We start from the raw sequence: 17060 nt of genomic DNA on the forward strand, positions 1-17060 counted from the left end.
TTAGAAGAGTAGCTTACGCTTTGTATCTTACACATTCATGGAGACAAATATGGTAATAATCTTTGACCTAAACCAACTTCAGGTTTCTAGAGATGACCCTTTATTAGGAGCAGAGAACCATGAGACAAATGAAACTTCCGAGAGGAGAATGAGCAGCCCGGCTCAAAAATGGATCGAGGGAGACAAAGAGACGGACCAGATGAGGAGTGGTGCAGGACTTAACATAGACATGGATCAGCAGAGTAACTACTGGAAGAGAGGTGACTTATTCCACACCACATGTACTTCCCAACACATGCCAAGAATGTAGGATGCATGTGACATATTGAAAAAAGCTTGAAACTCATGACTCTCCATGGACAAAATGTTTTAAAGAAAAAATGTATTTTACATATCTATGTGTTTACTCCAGTTGTTCTATTTGGTTGCATCACATAGTTACAGTATATTCTAGATGTTTGTCTTGTCTTAACAGGCTCAGGTGAGATGAGTAGTTACTCATATGAGGGACCATATGCACAGAGTCTGGAGAAAGAAGAGTTGGATTCATATTCGGAGGGGGAGGTCTCCACAGAGGATTTTGCTCTAGTCGTTGAAACGGATATATTCCGTTACCTCAGTAAACACTGTGTAAAAGAGTATCAAAACATCCTCCGCACACACAAGGTGGAGATCCTGGATGTGATAACTCAGGACATAACTACATTGTACCCGCAACCTAAAAAAGGGAACGCTGGACAAAACAGGAGATCACTTAGCAGGGCTCAACAAGATCTGGCGCGTTTATACCAGGAGAAACAGAGTCAGCTACGAAAGGAGCAGGTGCCTAAGGGAGCAATCAACACAGATGATCTTGAACAGACTTTGGATGCTCTGAGGCAGAGATTACCAAAGTTAATGATTGATGGAGATAAGGAGAATGTTTATTTGGTTGGGAGCGGCAGTGACGTTTCAGAGGCCAAGCAGTTTCTACTGGATATGCGAGGGATGGAGATAGAGAGAGAAAAAGGCAGAGATCCTCTCTTTGTTTCCCCTGAGTTGTTAGCCACATCCTCTGGACTGCATGTCTCCCCATTAGGGCATTATGAACCAAAATGGCTCTCTGGAACTCAGTCCCATGAACCTGGGAGGTTGCTCATCCAGGACAGGGAGGAAGACCAATGGGCAAATACAGAGGAGAGCAGAAAACATGTAATAGATAAGAAAGGAGACATTTTTGGTGACTTGAAGCAGAGAGATGATCAGCAACTACATTCTTTTCCTTTCTTGAGGCAGGAAAGCACAACGAGCATGTTTTCATTTGGAAGCAGTGATATTTCAGGGCCTAAGGAGGCACAAATCAATAAAAAAAGTGATACTGTGTTTTCTGGAGAGAAGGACAGAGACCCTGTCTTAATTTCTACTAAGTACTCATCCACATCTTCTGCTGTGGACCCTGATGGAACTCATCTGAGTGATGCTGTACCTAAATTGAAAGCATTAAAAACACAATGCCAGTCAGATGTACAACTACACGATTCAGATGATGAATTCAGTTCACTTAAGGTTCACAAACCAAGTACAGGGGTCAAGGAGGACAAAGTGACTACAAACTTTAAAGGGAGGGTTCCACAAGAGCATATAATGGATGCCACACCTGATACAGGGTTGAATAAGCCCCCGAAAGGCCATGAGTCAGGTGCCCTGATTGGTAAGGTGAAGTCTCCAAGTGATGGAAACACACACTCCCTCCCCTACATCAAGCCATCTATGAGCATTCATATGAAACCAAACAAAAGAAATGGAAGCTTTGTAGCAGGAGGTAGTGGACAGAGTATGAGGGACAACCAGACACCCAAAGTGGAGGATTTGCCCTTGATCTCCACAGAAAGAAAGCCCTATCTGATACGAGGGTTTACCTCTCCATCTACCAAGGCAGAGGACTCTACTGACTGGCTTACCCTCCATCACATAGACTTGTTCAGAGACAACGGGATGAAGAACAATGGCACCATGTCATCAGGATTGGCTCGGAGACGAACCAACAGTTTTTCAGGACTGAGGTCTGAGAAAGATGAACTGACAAGCAGTGCTGCAAAAGACATCTTAGAGACCCCAAGCAGAACCAAACCCAGTGAAGAAAACCACTCAGACAAAAGAGCCTATGAGAAAGACATTTGTGTCCCCTGTAAACTGTGGCAGTATGTTCAGCATGTTTACAAAACTACTATTGAAGATCTGACCTCTGATCTTCAGGTCACAGAGCAAGTATCTGAAAAGGAGGTTATACTTCATCTGAAAGGGGCTAATCTGAAAATGGTGGATGTTTGTCAAAATAGCCTATGTAATCTCATAGCAAAGGTTAAGGAAGACTTTGACACATGTGAAGTTCCGTTGTCCACTCTGGGCCTCACAGGCCCTGACAATGAGGCTTTAACTAAGTTCTGTATAATGGTAAGGAAGGAATATACAAATGTAAAGGTTCTACTAATGTCCAAATCTGTGGTACTGTTGGGCCCTAAAGCACAGTGTGAGAGAGTGCGGACAGCCCTATTGGACGATTTTTCCACTGGGATGAAAACAAAAATGTTAAGCTCTGAGACAAAACCACTTTTACATCACTTCACACCAAGATCTGAAGACAGTGACACTGGGATCATCAGTCAGGGTATGAAAGAGGACCCATTCAGAGGTCCTGGCCATAGCTCTGTTCTTATGCCAACAGATGATTTGCTTTTTTTAACAAACATGCATAAAAATAAGGAGCAAAGGCTGGTTCATGAGGACAAAAAGAGAGAGAACATCCATTTGGACAGTCAGAATAAAAATGAGGACACATACTTGTCAAACCAAAGCTACTGGAAACAGCATGACTCCCAGACAGTAAAAAACATGGACAGCCTATGCCAAAGCAAGGGTAAACAATCTACCACAAACATTGTGGATTTAGATAATCAAGTTGTTAATCAAGTTGAGAAAGCTGTTTCAGAATCTAAATTTAGAGTAAATGGAAAAGAAGGGAACTCAGTCGTCCACAGAAGGGAAGATCCACTTCCCCTGAAGACATGTAGCTGTGACATGGAAGGCTGCACAGGGACACTGTGCCCTCAAGACCAAGAGCTAAGTCATGACCGCAGTAAACAGAGCCCATTTAAATCTGATCAGAGTGGCAGGGGAATCAAGGGCACCATGAAAATCTCAGAGATAAGTGTGCCTGTCCCTGGATATATTCGCGATACTACACTGAAGATCATCTATGATATACCAGATGGCATTCAAGGGGTGAGGTTTTAGCGCTTTTACTTTGATCATCTTCCAGAAAGGCTTATTTGGATTTATTGTTCCCAGAATGTGACTCATGCATCAGATTTGTCATCACATCAGATTTAAAGGTTAAATTGTTTAATGATTCCAACACAGCTATTTACAACAACCATGACTTATTTTTTAGGATGATCACCCATGCCCAGGGGTTCCTTTTACAGGGGGCAGGTTTGAAGCTTTCTTACCTTGTAATAAGACAACTAAACCACTGCTCCCCTTACTGGAGAAGGCTTTTAACAGAGGCCTCACTTTTACTGTGAAAGCACGGCAACCAGGTAAAGAGGTAGAAGATGGGAAAACAGCATGGATAGTAACTTGGGGCAATATTCCTCACAAGACCAGGATGGAAGGAGGATTGTCAAAGTAAGTGTGCACTGCCTGAGTAGATTTTAATATTTCTTCTCATTTATAAATATCCTGATGGGACATTTGAGGATTAGTTTTCAGTAGTGAAAGCTCTAAATGTAAGATTGTCAGTTTGGACATCTGTTGATTCAGCTTACTTGCACACAGTACAGGAGCACTGCAACTGAGTTTGCCTTTTTTTCAGTCAGATGATGTTAAATTACAACAGAAACTGCAATATCATAAGACAAGCTTTACCACAGTGAAAAATGCTACGAAAATAACAATGAAATGGAAAGAAATGATTTAAAGAACAGTCTTTTTTTTACCATAGCTGCACTGAAATTCAAATAATGCATCTTTTTCTACTTCGTCTGACCATAACTTTTCATAATGATCTCTCTCAGTTCATTTACATGTGCTGCTGATATATAATGCAACTCATCACTCATATCTAACTCTCATTCTATAGGAATGGATACCCAGATTCTAATTACATCAAATACTTGACTCAAGCACTGAAAGTAGTGGCTACTGGATAGTGAAGCATGGAACACCGTGAACAAATCGAATGGCCGGATGTGTTGAAAGTTGAATAAAAACTTTTAGGCCAAGTATGCCTCTGAAACAAATCTATCATCCAAATCTGCTTGAGGGAGTAGTAAAATCCATTGCGAGAATATCATGCTTTTGCACAACGTGATTTTGTTCGAATGAAAGCACTAATGTCTGTGATGTTTCAGTGTTTATATTATGTTATGTTCATTTGAAATTAATGTCTTAGTTGCCTTAAATCTGAAAGCTTTAATGTGAAGTATATTACAGTTTCTTCCTTCTTTCTAGAAAAATCTCCTGAAGTAGCTAACATGTTCTCTCAGACATTACGCAGTAAATTATCATTAAATGAATCCATTTTTATGAAACTAAACAGTCTAAATACGTGAATTGTTAAAATGTTGATCTAGGCTCTTAATTACATTCATGCCCTGGCATTCCGTGACCATACCTTGTAACACTGTCTATTGCACTATAAATAAAAGTGAATCCATTTTTGGCAGACTTAAACCAGTTACTCAAATGGAGTTACCCCAGCAGTAGATAAGCATTCATGAGCCTGGTGACTGGTTTGTTAAGTGAGAAGCTTATGTGAGACTTGGCTTTTATTCTGCACTGAGCTAACAACAGGGGGCGCACAAGTCACAGCAGATAAAGTTAGGTAGTAAGGAAGATATTTCAGATATTGTATGTATGTATTTTATATTCTTGACATTTGTTAATTGAAAGGTTTAACCTAAGTTGAAATTTTGTGGGAAGAAATTTAAGTAATCAAAGTAACATAATACTACATTATCAGGGATGTTTCTATTACATAACCTTTAGAGCGTGAGGTTAATTTTAAAATCAGCATGCCACGCAAAACAATAACAGATCATGATCTCAGCACAGTAGACTTTTGGTATGCATTTTATTTCAGATAACATGTACAATAGAAGGTAAGGCAAACTGCGCAAACATCACATACTGTAAAAGCATTACATTTCCACATTCATTTCAACAGCACCTTATAAACGAGATTCAAGCACAAAAGCAGCATTTATTCAAAGGATTCAATACAAAGAGGAGATAATTATGTGAACACTGACTTAAGAAACATTGAGAAACAGGAAGTACCAAGGCCTTAAAATACAATTGCCCAACTCGAGACTTGTGGAAATGCTCATTGAGTAATACTGTTTTCTCTGAGTAACTGACAGTGTCAAAGCTAAAAGGAGAGCCTTTAATTTGATTAATTAAAGCAGCTATTGTAACACTAGTGGATGAGTTTTTATTTGAGGTTTAATATGACAGAAAACAGATAACCCTTCAAAACAAAACCACAATTCCCCTCCATTCCTCCGTATACTCTGTGCCAGGTTTTCATAAAACCCTGACTGGGACTCAGGCAGGAGGAAAAAAGGGAAGGAATTCAAACAACAAATCAAACATTTAATTCTGAAAAGAGGCATACAAATGCCCGACTTTATTACATTCTTAATTGAAAAGGTTTTTTGTTTTTTTTTTTGTTTAGCTGGATGTGCTGGGTAAATAAAGTGAACCCCAGTGAAGTACAGTGTGACAGAACTGTACATTGAGGGAATAGGAGAAGAATGCATGAGGTTAACTCCTGTCGGGATATGGAGAGACTAGTTTCCTCTCAGTGGTGCCACAGTGTTGAGTTTCTACCACAGCTGCAAAAAACATCTGCTTCCTCCAAAACTCACAGCTCACATTAACTGTTTAGTGGAATCAATTCAAAACAACAGCACAGAGCTCAAGCAAGATGGAGCAGCATGCACAATAATATTTAATGCAATCAAACTTTCGGAAAGTTTCACAAATGTATAATGATGGAGGCCTGCCATCACATTTTATAAAAGTTTTTAAGAAAGCAACTAAAGAATCGGAGTTAAGCTTTTACCTTTTTAATCTGGCAGCAACGAGCACAGGGAAATGGGAATATGTGACTGAATAACAGGAATTTCACCTTGAGTGAACTGAAGGCTTTCCAGATTGGTTACATTTATAATAGTAATGTGTGGGACTGAGGTTTCCTGACTGGACCACCTGTGAGCAATAACACATGTTTCCTGCCTTTGGTAAGAAAAGATAAAAAAAACAACCACAACAAAAAACGCAGGGACAGGTTGACGAAAGCACAAGATCCAGGACAGACCTCCATCATCACAAGAGAAATGGAATCTTTCAGAAATTATGGAAATGGCGCTTTTTGCCTCATCATATCCTTCATAGTCGTAGAGGTCCAACAGAATTGGACCAGAATACCAATAGACGTTGACACTTCAAGTTGAGTCATTAAGCCATGACAATAATCTGAGATTGTGAGATAAAATGTGAAAATTATGATAAGAGCATTTACAAAGCACTCAAGATCTGACTGGACATATGAAGCAGCAAAAATTTCATAAAGCAGAAAGACAAAAGCTGAAAATATCCATAAACTGTATGGATATTTGGTGAAAGCAAGGATTCCTTCCCTTTATTTTGGTTGAGTGATGAACAAAGAATACTAAAGTAACATTTTAACTATTACAAAATGGTGTGCTACTGCTTTAAGCTATTCAGACAAAAGATCTATAGTTCAACAGCACGTGGTCAAGGAAAGATTTGAGTGGTTGTGAGCCCTTTGAGCTCCTTTGAGAAGGTGAGGGAAATCTTGTGTGACACTCATATGGTACAGCTGGCGTCAAGGCATAGAAGAATAGTTGGTAGACAGTTTGGCACGCTTGTAGTCAGGAACAGCACAACAATCAAATCACAAACAATATACTTTTCACAAGCACCAGAAACCCAAGCACAACAAAATACCATCACATCATTTAACAGAAAAAAAAGAACATGAGACAATGTCTCCAAACAGAGCTTCTGGAACTGAAATCCTTTCAGCATACATTTAAGTACACATACCCACACGCTCCCAAATGCACCCATATGCACACACACCGACACACACACAGACACACACACACACACACACACACACACACTCACACACTCACACACTCACACACCACACCTCATGACACCAGTCTAGTGTAAATAACAGATAGGAGAAGACCTCTGTCAAAAAGATAAGATTAAATATTTTCCCGTGTATTTCTTCCTTGTCTTTTAGGGCATGACCTCTCAGCATAAATACTGTAACATGGAGATGTCCATGAGCAGTTTCAACCAAGGGCTGCTTATGATATGCGAAGTTTGAGATAAAAACTGGAGGGACTAAGGCTTCTGCATGTGCAAGTGTATACGGCACCTAAGAAGATGAATCTTTATATACGTATATATATTTTTTTTTTTAAACAGAAAGACATTTGACTAATTTAAGTCATGAATTGACAAATTATAAGGTGCCATTTCAAAAAGATGCACTTCAACACGGTTTGAGCGCTAACAGCTGCAGAGGTGCTGTAATGAAAGAAGAAAGTCCTCTGCACACCTGAGATTTTTTTTTAAATACAGGTGCATAGGAAACCTTAGACAAACAGCACAGGAAAAAAGAGAGAATTTCTCCCTCACAGTGAAAGCTTGCTTTATGATCACATCCATCATTCTGAGGGTCAGAGGCATAAAATATACCGTTGCCAGATGAACCTTTACTCGACTGTGCAGGGTCAGGAAGTCATCGATAATTGGCACAAAAAACATGAGTCATCAAAAGTCCACCGACATTAGCAAAGCTCTCATTAAGAAATTAGTATGTTTTGTACTGCTTAGTCAGTGGAATAAGAGAAAAGGTTTTATATGCAGACAAAACCTCTGCCATTCATTTGCACAAGCTCTGATACGTTTTGCTTTACCACGAATAACAGAGATGTTTTAAAATGACCTATACATGCTAAATATACTTCTTTTAAGTCATCAGAACTCCAGTGGTGCTAGGGGAATAAGGCAATTGCGATAAGATAAGGAGACTTGGTGATGTTAACATCCCATGTCTCTTGTGCTGTTAAAGTCTTTTTTTCATTGGCCTAAAAAGTAGTGCATTTCGCAGATATGGTGTAATTTGGAAAAGATTTCTGAGTAAACCTTGAAATGAGATTTTTATTATAATCTCAGAGCATGTGTCTTTCATTTTAGAATAATGCAATGTTATTACTCAAACCAACTGAGTGAAAACCAAACCCAACTCAGTAAAACAATGGTCAAAATGTGTTAGGGCTTTGGCAAACTGAAAAAAAAAATTTCAATTTTGAAAATGAAACTCGCCATCTAAACTCAGCTTTAGACTCACAATGCCATCTTAACTCTGCTCCTGTTTTGTTTCTTCGCCCTCCTTTTTGGGCTCCTCCTCTGTTTGGATGGCATTTTTGGTCTCTTCATTCTTGTTCTCCTTTGTGCTCTCCTTCTGGTCCTCTTCTGCTTTAGGTTCCTCCTTCTTGGGCTCAGGGAACAGAATCACTTTGCCAATGTTGTTTCTTTCCTGCATTCGCCTCATAGCGTCTCCCACCTGAAAGTGAGAGAGAGAGAGAGAGAGAGAGAGAGAGAGAGACAGAGAGGGAGAGAAGGTAAAAGCAAGGAGGACAGATAGATAGAGAAATAGATAAATAGACAGATAGATAGATAGACAGACAGACAGACAGGGCGAGAGAGATAGAGAGAGAGAGAGAGAGAGAGAGAGAGAGAGAGAGAGAGAGATAGAGAGAGAGAGAGAGTGAGAGAGAGTGAGAGAGAGTGAGAGAGAGAGAGTGAGAGAGAGGGAGGAGGATTAAATGAGAATAGATTAGAAAAGGTAACAAATTATACATATTAGATATTATATATACAACAGGGAATTAAACAACATAGAAAAATATGACAAATAATGAAGTGTGTGAGAAAAATAGGAACAGAGAAAGAAGGAGGAAAGAGGAATCAGGGAGGAAAAGGGGTGGAAAGATTATTAAAGGTGAATGTGATGGATGGGAGATTGGTAGGGATGTTTCTTGGACAATAATCCTGTCCAGTTTCAATCTTCTAAGCCTCATTTCCTTGTCTTTCTTCTCTACTCCCAGACAGAGGGAGTCATTCTCTTTACCTAGTCCCAGTCTCCACGGCAACACAAACAAGTCACCCTGACAACCAGTGCCACGGCAACAACGACCCATCACCTAGCAACTGCCACAGCAACTCGATCCAGAACGAGGATGGCACAGATACTCCAAACACAGGATAGATAGAAGAGAAACAGAGGAAAGGAGAGGAGAGGAAATGAAAGGAGAGGACAGAAGAAAGAATTATACTGAAATAGAAATAGGTTTGCAGGACTCTTACAAGGTGTTCCTACAAGTGTGTTTCAAATACATACAGTATCTCAAGGAAAAGTGAGGAAAAGCACAAAATAAACACGTGCTGAATGGTCCTCACATTGGCTTTTCACACTGCCAGACCATTTGACCCAAATGCACTCAGATGCTCCAGGGACTAGGAGTGGGAGGAAACTAATTCACTCTACCTGTTGTCATGGAAGACACACGCACTAAAACACACAGAAACTCAGACCACTGGACAGGTTTTTTTTTTGTGTGGTTTTCCAATATTTCAGCCCTGATACCTGTGGACATTAGGAAGAAACCAGTGGTGTAAACATGACCTTATATGGCAGAGAAAACAGGAGGGAGACGGGAGAAAGCAAGAGAGAAGAGGACCACAAAGGGGAGAGCGCTGGACAGAGGGAACACAGGATAGTATTTTGTCTTCCAGCTTTCAAACAGAAATTTCAGTGAGTACTGGGGGTATATGTCTATATGTCTGAAATGGCAACAGTTTGAACAGCCTGTCTTAGAGAGGGAGAAAAATGGAGAGAGAGTGATAAAGAGAGAATGAGAGAAAAGAGAGAGAGAAAGGGAGAGAGAGAGTGACTGTGACTCACTTGCTCAAAGTGGTAGGTGGAGTCGATTCGAGGTTTGATTTTGCCCTGTGTGTACAGCTCCAGCAGTGTGTTGAGCACTCGAGCAATGAGAGGGAATTCGTCGTCAAGGTAACCCAGGTGAAAACCACAGATGGCCTTGTTGGCATGCATCAGGCTGACAGCGTTGATGGAGAATTGGTTATACCAGGACTTAGCTAAGGCCAAGAGGTTCTTCTTCTGACCTGTCAACCTGTTAGCAGCACCTGTAGATTTTGAGGGAACAGAGAGAGAGAGTGAGAGAGAGAGAAAGAAAGAGAGAGCCATTCCATTCCAAGTAATTTTATTTTGCTTCATCCAGTGTAAGTTAAATCTATATCAGTGTTGGACCCTCTTAATCATAATTCTTAACATTGATGGTACTGTTCCCTTTTTAAGAGCATGATATTGATGATACTACAAGAATGAAAATGAGAACACCTTTTAATGTTAAACGTATAATTACATTACACTGTTTCTACATTTTGTTGTCCTATGGCTTAACATTCACCTTCTCAATAACACTAATATAATTTTGTAGATATTGTTCTAAATATTATGTAAATATAACATAATAGGAAAATAGCTGATAAAATGTAATCACAGATATATGAAGAAAATATGTATTTAATTCAAATGTATTTACATTTAATTATGGTAACAACCAGAAACAAACAAACCAACAAACAAGCAAAAAAAATGAGCCAATGATCATGTATTCTAATATAGAATAAAGAAAACAAACAGAACCTCTTAATTTATATGGTTAAAAAGGCTGCTACAGTATTCATTAAAATATGCAAAGTCCACAGTGTTGGTATTTAACCGATTGTGGGAGCCAAATGTACAAAATTCAAAGTGAATTTGGCAGCAGTACCATCTCATTTGCCATGACTGACTGCCTCTGACAGTGGTTGATGATTCTGCTATCTATTTCGAACTCCCAGTCTTGGCAGTTCTCCACATATCAGTTTCACACACACACACACACACACACACACACAAACACAGATTTACTTACCATAAACTATGAGAGTGCCCATGGGTTTCAAGAGGTTAAAGGCCTTCTGGGTATCTGAGCCCCCAAGGGGATCCAAGATTATGTCCAATCCTAAGAGAAAAAGGCGCACACACACGCACGCACGCGCACACACACACACACACACACACACACACACACACACAAAGAGAGAGACAGAGAGAGAGAGTGAAAAGATCTGATAGAGACTTCCCTGTTTGTGTGTTTTATGAGAGAGGCAAGCGTGGGGGGGGGGGGGGGGGGGGGGGGGGGTTTGGACACATTTTCAAAGAGCAGCTTGGCTACACATCCTGTGTTAACTGTCATTTCTTATTAGATCCAGTGATGATGCTTAAATAGGGAGAGCGGCACACTGGCTGGAATGAGTCATGAGATGGAGAATGTAACAGTCAGCATTATCAAGAACAACACAATAAAGAAACAATATGGTAATCATGGTTTACTTTGCTGAGTGAGAATCTCCTCAGACAACAGGAAGTGTGAAGTCAGACTGCACCTTTGCATAGTTCTGTCCAACAACTCAATCCTGTTCCTCTAAACTTCTTTACATCTTACTATTTGTCATGATCTCTCAAAATGAGATGGATGGATGGAAGCCATGTGGCTTTCATCTGTCCGGTCTCTTCAAATCTTTGGAGCTCAAATGGAAAAAAAAAATGGAGGGATGTTAGAAAAATGAGAGTGAGAGAGTCGGAGTCCTTAACAGTTGGGGACTGAATTACTTAAGTGAACATATTTAGAATGTACCTATTAATCTTTGCAAAACCCAATAGAATAAATATGTAGTCCTCACCTTTTGGGCTGATTTTGCGTATCTCTTCAACATAATCACGCGTCCGGTAGTCAATAGGGTGATTGACACCACCTTGGCTAATCACCTCGTGCTTACTGGCTGAGGCGGTGCCAAACACCGTTACATCCGTCACCGTGTGACAGAGCTGTGTGGCAGCTATGCCCACACCACCTGTTGAGAGAAAAAAGTCAGTGGAAGTGAATGTATGAATAAATGTGTGAATGTGTGGACATGAGCACGGCTGGGATGGAGGGAGGGAAGCAGGCTTTAACTGACGGAATGAGAATATGTGCCAGTGAGTGTATGAATGTGTAAGGGAGTTGGAAAGAGGACAGAGAAAAGAGGAACAGGGGTGGAAGGAGGTGATTTAAAAAATCCAAGAGAGAGAGAGATAGAGAGACAGACAGACAGACAGACAGAGAATGAGTCAGTGAAATGAAAAGGCTGAGGGCTGCAAATGCTTGCCCAGTGTCCATTACTCAAAGTGGTCACAGTTAATGCCTGCTGCTGCCCTGTCACCTCCTAAATCAGACCACAGAGAGCTCAAAGCTGCACTCACAGTGCATCCCACACACTCAGCTGACCAATGTCTGCATTAATGCTCCTCACTGATTTCCTGTCATCACCCCTCAATGTGTCTAGGCGTTACACAGGGTGCATTAGCCCTCTACATGACCTCTTTGTACACTGATATTGTTAAACTAGTTGAAAAACATTCAACCAAAAAAAAAGATACACTCTAGGCAATTATTTAATAAATAAGTCCTGTTGAAAGAGGTTGAGAACAGAAACTGTCTGACAAATACTACATTAATATAACTAAATCTATGTTTACTGAAAAGCATTAGGTATTTATGTAAATTTGAAGCAACTATGAGTTCCTTCAAAAGAAACTAGGATTTCCTTCCAATGCTTTATGACACTGGTTTTCAGTCTGTTCCTCATGGCCCACTGCCCTGCATATCTTAGTTTATAACCCTTGACTCTGCCAGCTGTTTTTGCTAATTAAAGGCTTGATTATTAGTCGATCAGTGAAATCAGGTGTGATAGTGCAAGGCTGCAACAAAAAAGGTGCAAGTCGTGGGTTGGGTTGGGGTGGAGGTGGCGCAAGTGGGTGGGAGGTTGAGGCGTTGGGGGGGGAGGGGGGGAGGAACAGTGCCTTATGACTTGACTGTTAGTGGTGTGATCTTTAACTCACATGCTTTCACATCATGCATTGTTAAGTGTGTCACAGAGACAAAAAAAAAATTGCTGACAGAGGAGACAGAACAGAAAAACAGAAAAACAGCATCTCTAGTGTGAGTAGATGTATAGTATCACCCATGTAAATGTCTGTGGTTAGTGAGGTTTCAAAGCTGAAGCTAATCTTTTGCCATGCCTTAACGTTACGTTTGAAAAATGAAACAGCAAAAGGCATCATGACCCAGATTACCAAACCAGCACAAGCTCACGTCTCACACACATAGACATGCCATCTGTGAGAAAAATAATCCTAAGAAGACAGATCAATATGATTTGTGAATAACTGTTACTTTTTTTTTTTTCAAAAATGTCCACAAATGAACAAGATTTTTATACTAAGATGACTGACAAGGATAAAGAATTTTGGAACTATTTGTAAATATCAAAAAGTAATTTTCTTTCCCCAAAAATCATTCAACAAAACTTGTTTAATTTTGCTGCTGAGCATTTAAGTATATTAAATACTCATTACTGACCATTAGCAAGAGGATGGTTAACAATCTAGTAAACATTAGAAACACTTTGCAAGCAGCCTGTGTGTGTGCGTGCGTGTGTGTGTGCGTGCGTGTGTGTGTGTGTGTGTGTATGTGCATGCTTGTGTGTGTGCATCTGTGCGTGCAGATGTGTGCATGTGCAATGAATGTTCATCACTGTTTACAGGAATTCATATGTTGTACATGGGTTTGATGACTGTAGATTGTGTTGGGATGTTTCTGCACAAGGTTCTCCTCACCTGCAGCCATATGAACCAGGACACTCTGGTTGGGTCTAAGATTGCCCAGCTCAAACAGCATCATATAGGCAGTGATGTAGTTGATGGGGAGGGCAGCAGCCTCCTCATAGCTCATGCCTTCAGGCATAGGAAATGTGTGATCAGCTTGAACCACTACTACCTCCTGCCACAGGCCACACCTACCCAACACCAGCACACTGTCACCAACCTAAAGAGACAGGGGAGAGAGGGAGAGAGAGAAACTACATTATTGCACAAAGCTAAGCCTGACGAAGGGAGGAATAGGAGGGACAGTACAGCATAGAGTTTGAAACAGCAGATGCTAAGACACAACATTAAAGGTGATGTGTTGCATTTGAAGTCATAAGAGCAAATCTACATCATATTACTTTTTTCTTATACAGGGATATTAGGGGTGGGAAGGAAAGGGGGGAATGGAACACCATTCACCTTCATAGAAAGAGAGAAATCAAAGGAAATAGCACTGCTCTCTCTCTATATATATATACACCATTCTTTCCATCTCTCCAGTTCATTTTCCTCCTTCCCTGAGAGACTACATTGTTTTTCCTCCTCTCCTGACAGCCACACAAAACAAGGAAGCGCAAACCTCCTCAAAACACCAGTATCCGCTTCTCAGTGCCTTCACAGAGTGCTTCTCAATGAGAAGGCCTGGGAGGGACATGTTTCTCCACATGTATGTATGAGTCTGAACTCCTGAGTTTTCATGAGTTCACTAAAACACATAAGTGTGCTATCACCTTTCATTTGCTACAAATTTGTTTTTGGAGTTGACAGGGGGAAAAAAAGCATACTATGGAATCTATCACTGTTGTTTCAGTAATGAAAAGAGAATCATTTTGTTTGAGAACTCAGCAATATCCACCCAAAGGGACTGACTGAAATTCCAAATGTGATGGGAGCTATAAATCCTGGAATATGTTTTGGAATCCAGAGAACTACATCAGAGAGCCAAAATGCACACGGATCCACCCATGTTCAGTTCAACACAGGCCCCACTCATGCAGAAAAGCATTTGTTTCTTTCTTTTTGTCTACTGTTTTGTTTTCGGTTTTGTTGGCTTTATTTTGGCTGAAGCTGATATTTTAGGTTAATGTGGCTACGTGTATGCAGAACACCCATTATGATCACCACGGAGCTGATTGGATGTGAAGAGAATTCCTGACTGTGAATTAAATGTGTGTGTGTGTGTGTGTGTGCGTGTGTATGTGCTTGTGTGTGAGTATGTGTGTGTGTGTGTGAGTGTGTGAGTGAGTAGGGGCGGGGACGGAAATACCAAACTGACAATGTGGGACAAAGGAGGATAATTATGCTTATATGGGACATGGCTGAGCGGCTGAACAGTACAGTGGTAGAGAAGAAGAATAAGAAAGACGCAAAGAGGGTAAAGAGAGAGGGAAAGAGAATGAGATGGGGGGGGGGGGGGCATAAGTGGTAGAGAGGAAATGGGCCTAAATTGTCAAAGTCCATTCCAAATTTTTGAATATGCCTTACAGACAGTTGCAGTGAGACTCATATCATTTCATTTGCTGTCCAGGAAAAGAATGAAAAGTCTTTAAGTAATATTGATCTCTTCATAAATAGGGCTTCCCTTAGTATTGGATCGTCTTCACGCCACTCAGCATAATACAGTTCACGCCACTCAGCATAATACATATCAGAATCATTGCCTTTGTTTGTTTTTATTTGAAGTGTGAGAGAGTAATAACTTGGAAAGGGATGTCTGTTGCAAAAAAAAAGTGTCTCTGATTTTGCTCTTCCAGTGCTCCATCGTCATGGCAACACTTGTGATCAAAGAGACAATATGATGTCACCGATACATCATCCCTGCTCTTGAGAAGATTGAAACAGAGCAACCACCTGATTTGCAAACCTGAACTATCCAACCTACTGCATATAGCACTAATGAAACATATCACAAATTCTGCTAGTATGGGTCACATTTATGACAATTTATAACCATACCATCTTCAAGCTCGAAATTATTCTGTAAAAGATTCTGGCTCATTTGGCAGTAAATAAATAATTAAATAAGTGGGTGTTGGCAGCACCGCGGGAGCGGGATCTGCGATTTAGACTGAGCAGTAATCGGGATCAATTAATTAAGCGACCACTAGAGGTGCACTCCAGCATAGACCAGTAATTAGCGCAGCCTACTAGACAAACGCCCCTTCTTCAATATTACTCTCTCATATAGCCTACGTTTACGTGTAAACCGCATAATTTGTATAATTTGTATCATTTACAACAATTACAGAGACTTTATTCCACATATCTAGACAAACTGCGCCACCAGCAGACTCTAGTTTTGGAAAGCGGGTCAATAAGACTTTTTGGTTTATACCTGGTTAAAACAAGAGGTGATGTGACGTATAAATGATCTCACGCTACCAGGGAGATCGCCTCTTTTATTGATTTCCCCCCAGCACAAGCCTCGCCCATCCATTTCCCATCTTGCTAGTCTTAATTAATGGCAGTTCATTAGACTGCACATCAGGGGGGGCCTGAATTGAAAACATTTACAACTTGATAAACCCTCCAGACGACTGTGCAATAATCAGACTATAACAGGCGACATAGATTCAGTGGCAAAATGAACCATAATTTCCTTTTACGAGTTTATTGAAAAAAAGCCCCCAGAAAACAGACATTTCAATCGAATCCGTTGCTGAGAAAAATGAAAGACTATTTGCATGCGAAAAACCCCATTAATATAAGCTTACTTTTCTGTCTGTTACTTCTTCCCCGACCGCTTCAATAACCCCGGAGCATTCCATACCGGGCGTGACCGGTGGTGATGGTAATCGTTCATAGAGACCCTGTCTTCCCAACAATTCAGCGAAGTTAAGCCCGCAAGCCTTTACCCGCACCATCACCTCTCCGCTTTTAGGGCTGGGCAATCCTTTCTTGATCTGAAGCTTCACTTTATCATAACCTCCGTAGCCCGTTAACACTAGAGACCTGTAAGTAAAAACTTCCTCCTCTGGCGCTTTGTCATCTGTCGCCGCTGGCGGGGCGTCTGCCGTCTCAGTGGCCGCTGGTTGAGGCTCTTGCTGAGGTTCCGAGGGAGACTCCTCTGCTGACTGATCTTTGGGCTCCTGCTGGACTTTTTCCTCAGCTTGCTGTTGGTTTTGGGCAGGTGCGTCTTCTCCAGACATGATAA

The 17060-nt window shown here is 40.7% G+C and overlaps 1 protein-coding gene across 1 annotated transcript; it reads right to left on the reverse strand.

The window, feature by feature from the left end:
* Positions 1–8446: 8446 nt before the first annotated feature.
* LOC115811874 (synaptic vesicle membrane protein VAT-1 homolog) lies at positions 8447–17060 on the reverse strand. Its single transcript, XM_030774275.1, has 6 exons — positions 16621–17060; positions 13877–14084; positions 11902–12072; positions 11091–11180; positions 10055–10296; positions 8447–8653 (listed from the first exon to the last, which is right to left on the reverse strand). Exons 1-6 carry the CDS (start codon positions 17053–17055, stop codon positions 8447–8449), a joined length of 1353 nt encoding a protein of 450 aa, XP_030630135.1. The 5' UTR covers positions 17056–17060.

This window comes from Chanos chanos, chromosome 5 (assembly GCF_902362185.1).
Source record: "Chanos chanos chromosome 5, fChaCha1.1, whole genome shotgun sequence".
Lineage (NCBI taxonomy): Eukaryota > Metazoa > Chordata > Actinopteri > Gonorynchiformes > Chanidae > Chanos > Chanos chanos.

Coding starts and splice junctions, on each gene's coding strand:
- LOC115811874 (XM_030774275.1), bottom strand. CDS start 17,055: ATGTCTGGAGAAGACGCACCTGCCCAAAACCAACAGCAAGCTGAGGAA. Junction 11,181..11,901: donor ACGCAAAATCAGCCCAAAAG/GTGAGGACTACA, acceptor TTTTTCTCTTAG/GATTGGACATAATCTTGGAT. Junction 8,654..10,054: donor CCACCTACCACTTTGAGCAA/GTGAGTCACAGT, acceptor TCTCACTTTCAG/GTGGGAGACGCTATGAGGCG.